General features: G+C 25.8%; 1 protein-coding gene across 1 annotated transcript; it reads left to right on the top strand.

The window, feature by feature from the left end:
- Window positions 1-432: 432 nt before the first annotated feature.
- Window positions 433-5,606, top strand: LOC126841675 (uncharacterized). Its single transcript, XM_050578267.1, has 11 exons — window positions 433-504; window positions 2,815-2,878; window positions 2,957-2,986; window positions 3,077-3,139; window positions 3,253-3,321; window positions 3,681-3,710; window positions 3,815-3,844; window positions 4,123-4,173; window positions 4,452-4,481; window positions 4,812-4,898; window positions 5,221-5,606. Exons 2-11 carry the CDS (start codon window positions 2,821-2,823, stop codon window positions 5,478-5,480), a joined length of 708 nt encoding a protein of 235 aa, XP_050434224.1. The 5' UTR covers window positions 433-504; window positions 2,815-2,820; the 3' UTR covers window positions 5,481-5,606.
- Window positions 5,607-8,677: the final 3,071 nt, after the last annotated feature.

Below are 8,677 nucleotides of genomic sequence, written 5' to 3'. Positions count from 1 at the left end.
AATTCGTTCTAGATTAAACATAATTAGCATAAGGCACATTGTTATAAATTATTGCAGAAAATAATTAGTATATTTCAATTAGCTATAACACATCATAATATAATTTACGTTACTCGAATTTTAGTATTTCAATACCGTTAAGGTTGTTTTGAATTTCAATATTTGTAACCGTTGAAACAGTTTTTGTAAAACCATAGTAAAATAAAAAAAAAAAAATACTGTTCCGACGAATAATATATATATTTTATTTTAACAGTAGTGTGTAGAATAAAATAGTCTAAACTCCGCTTTCCAAGTAAAGTATGTACACGATAAATCACAAAAAAAAAAAATTGAACCTGATGTGTACATAAATGAACATAGTTACACAACAAAAGCCTATTAGAATTCTGATTTTCTAGTTGAAGTATAAGCACAGCCATAAGTCGCAAGCAGTACATTTAGTTTCAATAGCTGAACAAGTCGTTTGTTGTCCAAGAACCTCTTACCAAGTCCACAATTTAAGTAAGTATTTCTATTTAACTCTAAAATGTTTAACTATGAGGCTTTCTGAGTCAAACCACGCGGTCATTGGCCTGAACTCTTTAAATATTTTTTGAACATTTTTTTTAAACTACGTTTGGTCTAATATAAGACTTTTACTTTTTTGAAATTTTTACCACTAATTTTTGCTCCATAAATAAAGGATTTTTATGTAATTTTTCAAAAAAAAAAATAGATTTCGACTAGTTTTGTACATCTGAAATTTTTATCATAAAATCAGAGACTTAAATAAAATCTCTTCGTCTAATAACGAGAGTGGGCCAAAATTTACAACGATTTTTTTTTTTAAATCTAAAAAAAAAATTTAATTTCAGTTTTTTATTTAAAAAAAAAATAAAAAACAAAACATGTTTTGGAAAATTTTGATTTGTTGCATATTTTGGGAGTGAAAAGTGAAAAATGTTCCTACGAATAACATTAAAAATAATACAGGGGCATTGTGAGGACGCAGTGTGCCACGCGGCATCTGAGGTTAAGCTGTGTCTGTTACTGTTTGATCCAGGATGGGTGACCACCCGGAAAACTTTTCATTATTAAAAAAAATAGAAATAAATCTTGGCCCACTTCCGTTATTATACGAAAATATTTGATTTAAGACTCTGGTTTTATGGTAAAAAAACTTTTATTTCTAGTTATTTTATTATCCATTGTTTATCATTGTTTTACCCAGTCCACATTTCGGAGACAATTCTATAAATGTTGTTGGTTTTTTTCGTTATTTGGCTTGAAGTGTAGTTACGGATGTGTATTGGAAATAGGCGGTTTAAAATCGTTTTCATAATACCTCACAAAAGTAGATCTCTTATACATGCACAACCAAGATTAATAGAAATTTAAGAAAATATTTCATCCGTAAAACTCAAAGAAGAAACATTCATCAAAATGATTTAGATTTTCAAACATAACTCAAAAAGTTTGAACAGTACAAAGATGAAAAAAAATAACTGTGTAGGGAACTAAATTCCTATATGTGTACAATTTTATTTAAAGTTTTTTTTAATCGTTAAAAATAAAATTTCAAAATTAAAAACAATTTTTTTTTCTTTTACTTAATTTTTAAGAAAAATATTAGGTAGTCATGTTCCAAATGAAAAAAAAATTGATTACAAAACCACAAAAAAACATAAGAATCGGATTACAGAAATTTGCAAATAACGATTTCTATATTTATAAGAGCGTAGCTGCGGTCTAGAAAATAAATGCCGATATTTAAGGAAGAAAATAGTTTAAATGCTAAAATTTACGAAACATCTATTTTCTTATTTGACTTACGAAAAATCATTTATAATTTATTGTTTGTTTGATAATTGTATACACATTATAAATCTAATATAAATATTATACAAAAAATAGGTTTTCACCATCCGTGTTCTTTGTTTTTTTGTTCATCGTTCAAAAAAAAATTAGTCTTAGGTTAAGAAAAAGTCAATGTTAAAAAATAAACTTTAATATTCCCTTTAAAAATTAAGTTAAAAATATAAGACAAATTTTTTTTTCATGTTTTTAAGTTGTTAATTTGGACGATTTTAAAACAAAACGCTAAAATCAATTTAATACTTATAAAAGCTAAATCATTTTGCTGAATATTCCTTTTTTTACTTGGACGAAATATTTTTTAACATTTTTTTTTTCTTCATTATTAAGACAGTTATATTTTATAATTTCATCAATTCAGTACATCATAGTCTAATATTTGAAAATATATGTTAATACTTTATATAACGGTAATAACTATACTTCTAAGGATATTTTTTTAAAACGGATTTGATATTCTCTAAAACGTTATCTTCATTCCACTATTAACTCTCTAAATGTTTCGCTTTAAATCCTCATGGGTTGAATAGGAACCATTATGCGTAGTCAAGTTTAGACGCTTGAAAATTAAGTGGATATAATGTCTGACTTTAATAACAGCATTTAGCTGAATACTTTTACCTAATTTCTATTTTGAATAGTGTAACCTAAGTTTTTTACTATGCAATATAAATAGTCAACAGACTTATTTTTATTTTTGTCAATCCTCAGTATAGTGAGATTACTGTAATTTTGGCCAAATAATCAACCTTTCTAGTTTAATTTCTAACTTCTATACAAAAAATTCAGTTAACGGTCTAGAAAATATTGTGAGGGTCAAGTAGAAAAATATTCATACATATATTCGTATATATTTATAATATTAAAATGGCCCCGCAAAACTATAACCTTCTCATCTTTAAACCGGAGGTAACTGTGACTAATATAAAATGTTTTTTTATTTATTATTATTTGCAGATAAAAATGAAACTCTTCTGTTTATTAATATCTTTATTCTTTGTGGAAGTTTTGGCACCTTATGGTAGTTATTTTATTATCACAGTTATAAACTTAAATTAGTTAAAATTTAAAAAAAAATCAATATTACACTTTTTTACAGATCTTTATATGAAACTTGTGCACCTTACAAGTCAGTAACATTTTTAATTAAAAAAAAAATGTTTTGTAATTTTTTTTAATTTAGTGTTTTTATACATATTTTTAAAATTATGTGTCACAGCTATTGGCATCAAACTTGCTTACGAAAAAAATGATTTAACTGTAGGAAGTAGATCTAGATTAAGTAAGATATTATATTTCAAATAATATGCTAATATATATAGAAGCTTTGCCTTACCTAATTTGATTTAATTTTAATATTTTAGTATAGCAAAAATCTTCATTTGTTTATTCTAGATGGATTGGAGTATCTAATTGAGACAATGGTTGATAATGTCAATAATGACCCGACCTACCAAGATTTCCGTAATAATAGTTATAATAATGATAAAAACATCAAGATAAGAGTAGAAAATTTATTTGAAAATTATATAAAAACTTCATCTCATACTCACTTAATGCAACTGATGAGTTTTATAATTATTTTATTTTTTACCGAAATTTGTATAGAAGCTTTATAAAAAAAAACTGATGTTAGCTCTACCAACCTCGTCTGATTAGTATATTTTATTCTCATCGCCTAAACTACATCAACTAGTCTATAAAAAATAGTTTTTTCTACTTTGACTTTTGTCTTATAATTTATATATGAATAATGTAATAACTAATTATTTACTATAGCAAATTCAATTCAATATCATTTATTTATTTAATGTTAATTTCAGGCATAATTTGTTTTTTGATGGCTGTACCGGGTAATAGATTTTGTTAAATTTTATAAAATTATTTCCAATATTTCATATATAATAGAATATAAAATAAAATGATGTAACATTAATTTTTGTATTGTTAATTTCAGACCATACAGAAATTCTCTTGGGAAGAACAGGTAATACATTTCATTGCACTTTATGGAAGCGTTTCCAAGCAGTTGTTTGATATTCTTTATGCACACGAGAATTTTGTATTAATTTCAGAACCTCCAGTTCACCTAATGCAAAATAAAAACCTTTTTTTATATATATATTTATTATACTTATCGCATATTATTATTTATAATTACTTTGACAATAATATGTACTTGTTGACAAACACCAATATGATATATCGGTTTCAATAATAAAATATATGTGGGTACATTAAAATGTATTTTGTTATAAATTTTAGATGTCAATGATTTATTCGACAAAATGCTTGCTGACTTACTGAGTGAAATAGGTAAATATAAAAAAGAATGTATTTTTAAATTTTAAAAAAACTATATATGTTTTATGATTAAGTTTTTAAGAATCGTTCGAAATAAAATTTAAACCATTTATTTAAAAATTGTTATAAGATATAAATGTACACTTATACAACAATATTTTGCATTAATTATAATTGATTTAATTAACCTATGTTATAGAGTGAATGTTATGTATAAAATATATAAACCGGGACTTTATTAAGTTATTATTAACTACATAATAATTTGATGTTTGATGTGTTTCTTACAGAAATTGATATGAGAGTAGGCCGTTTTGCTGGTAATTATTTTTTGTTTGGTATTCATAAATGGCCTTAAAAGCTTGTTTTAGAGTTGATCTTTGCTACATTTTATTTATTTAATTTTTATGACAGAAAACAATTGTAATAAATTCAACTTTTTGTTGAGGAAAGAGGGAGAGAAAGTGAGACTACAGTGTTAATGAGTAATAAATTCTTTGGGATTTGAAGTATAGAAAAAGTACATTTGTTGAGGTTCAACAATAATATGTGTTTGTACAAAAAGTTAGTTGTATCACAATTGGCGAACAATATATTAGTTATCATAATTATGTCTTCACAACACGGTCTTTTAATAATTATTGTTATAGTTGAGAATACATTGAAAAACCTTGCATACTTGAGAAGAGAACATGTTGCTTGGTCTTTAAAAAATCTAATTAGACGTCGTATATTAGGTAAATATTATTATGGAGTTGTATGGTTTTTGAACTTATATATATATATATATATATATATATATATAAGTTATTTAATAGGACAAGGATACAACTTATTTTAGATTTTAACTATTAACTAAATAAATTATAACTACTAACACGTACTTGCATGTAATACAAATATCACGGCTGTTCAATACGACACCATGTCTATTGTATTATTTTTTTATGACTTCGTATTAACAAAAAAAATCGTTGTTTTTTGTACCATAAGGATAAGTAGTAACTAGTAAGCTAATATTAGCAAATTAAAAAAGAAATGTTTCAAATTTTTTATCAGGATCTGAGCAGGATGTTATATCGTTACCCAATTGTCGTTTGCTTGGAATGTACTGGAGTACACAAAATCCAATGGCATACATAAACGAAGTTAACATTGACTCAACTAGCAGTACATGTACCTTAAACAGTTGTGCTTCTTTCGAAACGACAATCAGGAAAATCGGTGGTACATGGACAGTAAGAAACCGTTATGGCACAGTCATTACACTCGAGGAAAACTTACAACAAGGGCATCAACGAACTGCACCCACATACTAACTTAATGTCAGAAAAACACTGGCACCTGTATTCTGTTCTTTACATAATATATTATAGTTTACCTTAAAATGATCACTATATACACTATAAAATTAAAAATCTAAAAATATTATACATATATTTAAGCTGACGGAAAAACAACCGTCTTAGGTTTTTTTCAATGATATATTTTACATAATACATTTTTTTTTTGACAGTAAATACGTTATGCTATACGTTTATTTCTGTATTATGTCATGTCTACCAAAAAAATAAATAATTACCGAATAAGTAAAATTGAATTTTTTCATCTATCTATTTCATTTATTTATTACTGCTTCTAAATCCTTACCTTATATTTTTCCCTTTTTTAAATGATTGTGCAAATTTGGATGACAAGTTCATCGTTTATATTTCTAATAGTTAATTCATCTTATTGGTTATTGTATAGAAATTTGATGTTAGAGGTAACATCACCAATACGGAGTTCTAATGATGAGTGACTAAATAAAACAGTCTAGTATATATTATATATAAATAGCCAGTTATGGAAAAAATATCCTGGCTGGTCAACCACAATGGTATTGAATTGATTTAAAATATTTTATTGAAATAAGAACAATGCGGGTACGAAAACTAATCCTACATAATTTTTTTTTCAAACGCGTTATTGTGTGGTAAATTCCAAATTAATAAAATTGTTTCTAAAGGATGTTATTGATTTAAAAACGTGTATTTTGTGGGCTTTAACTAATGTTTTAATATTCACATTGCTACGAAACTAAAAAAATAAAACACTAAAAATAATGAAAATATATTGTTGTTTTGCACATAAATTCAAGGTCTATTATATAAACTTTTTCTATACAATTTTTTTTAAGCTAAAACCGGAGAACAACTGATAGTTGCCCTATAATAATGACTAAAATAAAAAATAATTGCACCAAAATATGGTTGTAAAATAACTTTTGCCTAATTTGGCTAACTATTTATTTAGCAAATTGTTTTATTTAATTATCAAGTTCACTAAATGTATTAAAAATTATCTTAAAATAAAATACACTAAACTAATTAGTTTGCAATTTGGTTGACTTGCAAATTCTATAACACAACTTGCAAATTAAATATTAATTATATTTTATTTTAATATGATTTTTAAACACATTTAGAGGACTTGCAAACAGTGTTGAGATTTATCTAAATTAAATATTGTCATTTTTTTATGTCTATTTGTTTATCTAGATAATTTTTAAGTTATTGTCTTGTCCCAACACCGCTTAATAATTCTTACACTAAAATGGCAAATTTAATGTTTTTTTTTGAGTTTTTCATGTTAAAAGATTAACATTGTAATTTTATACAATTTTGAACACAAGATTTGAAAATTCTAATACTAGACTTGCTTTTAGCTTTCTATTCAATAGCTGAGAAGAAATTGTATTTATAAATTATATTTATATTGCCTGTACACAAGAAATACTTTATGCCACTGAATCGACGCTCCATATATTTTTTCAAAATAGTTTAATTAGTTCCAAATTTGTATAAAATATTCTTGAGGCATATTACTACCGACAAACGTTGAAAACCTAATCGATGCCCCCCTGACCTCACTGTACTAGCTTTTTTCAATTAACAAAACTAAAATGTATTACCTTATGTTAAAAGAATTCAAACACATTTTGTAGACATGTTACTTCTGATACTAGACTACGTTATATACAAGAATAAACTTTAAATTAAAAATCTGATTTTTTTTCTAACTTTAAACAATAATTACACGCAGTAGTATTTTTGAAATTTATTTTAAAACAAGAATGGAGAATCAAGTTACCGTAGTCAACACGTATACTTAGTAAAATAATGAAATAACAAAATTAACATAGACACTTTTACCAAACCCGTAAATATGTCCGTGGTCGGTAAAGACAAAATTTGAATTTTTTTTTGTTTTTAATTAAATATTTGTCTGATTTAAAATATTACTCTCCGGTCAAAATAACTTTTTGTGTATAATTACCTACTAATAGAACTGTGATTTTTAACAAGTGACAAATTGGTTTTATATAGTTCTTACACTTTTCGCCAAATTGTTCTTACAGATTTTCTAACAGTTATCCTTTGTCAATATGGGATAGAGTGTTTTAATTATTTTTGTTTTAACAGTATCTGGAACTTCGATATATTATATTCCAAACTGCTAAGCTGCTTTGTTCAATTAGGCGCAGTTCGTACATGAAAGGTACTTAATTGGTCCTAAAAATGTAAAAAGTTCCCGCCTTCCCCTTCGAAACGTTGAAAAACCAAACAAATATTTTTAACCCTTTCTCTAAAAGGGAACGAGATTTTTTTTTATTGCACTTTTTTCGTGTAGTTTCAGGGCTTAAGTTCGGAAAACTAGAGTGGAGCTATAACACGACGTACGACTTTTCCAAAAGCTGTAGTCAAACTTTATATTATTAAGGAAATACATGAAAAAGTCAACAAGTATCTAAACAAAAATGTTGATTTATTACTAATAATTTAACATTTCTACGATATATGGAACCCTAATCGCATCCACCATAATACCCAAAATACAGTTATAAGCACATATTGGCAATGCAAGTGCCATCTCTGTTATATAGTTAATTAATTTGTTATTAGTTAAAAAGTAATTCTTATTTGCGAAACGGACTATTACAATTTTTTTTTCAAATCGTACTATGTCTGGAAATAACACGTTTTGCACCAAATCCTATTTTAAAATCATTTAAAAAGTAGTGAAAAAATATTTTTAATTTTATTTCGCAAACATTTTTTTTTTCTAATCATCATCTTGAATCATATAAATATTCAACTTATGCTATAACTTATTTAGTTCTTTTGATACAGGAAATCGCTATTCCAGAAAAAAGTTGTTTTTGGATATTACACGTTTTGCATAGAAACACCTCAATTTTCAGTTCTTAAATATTCAAATTGCGCCAAATGAATTTTGAAAACGTTCAGCCTTTCTCCCGGAGGGATGGGGGTTGACAGAACTCCAGGGTTTTCCATTACAATAAATCGAATATATTTTCGAAAAACATACAATTTCGGCTCTTGTGCACACATGAGAATATTTTAGCACATTTTTTTTGCCACCGAAAAATATTCAAAATAATTTAAGCAGAAAAATATCTCGATCTAACGACAAAAATATTATATAAAACTGTCAATCTTAGAATTTCTTATAA

This window comes from Adelges cooleyi, unplaced genomic scaffold, assembly GCF_023614345.1.
Source record: "Adelges cooleyi isolate 19-005CV unplaced genomic scaffold, UGA_ACOO_1.1 ACOO_flye_CR_arks_rails_tigmint_CR_PRNA_401, whole genome shotgun sequence".
NCBI lineage: Eukaryota > Metazoa > Arthropoda > Insecta > Hemiptera > Adelgidae > Adelges > Adelges cooleyi.
The sequence above is the reverse complement of the archived record's forward strand: the minus strand, read 5'-3'. Positions and strand labels throughout refer to the sequence as shown.

Excerpts from the sequence above, each read along its gene's own strand:
- LOC126841675 (XM_050578267.1), top strand. The coding sequence starts at position 2,821 with ATGAAACTCTTCTGTTTATTAATATCTTTATTCTTTGTGGAAGTTTTG. Across the intron at positions 3,845-4,122 it reads AATTCTCTTGGGAAGAACAG|ATGTCAATGATTTATTCGAC; the intron begins GTAATACATTTC and ends TATAAATTTTAG. Across the intron at positions 4,899-5,220 it reads AATTAGACGTCGTATATTAG|GATCTGAGCAGGATGTTATA; the intron begins GTAAATATTATT and ends ATTTTTTATCAG.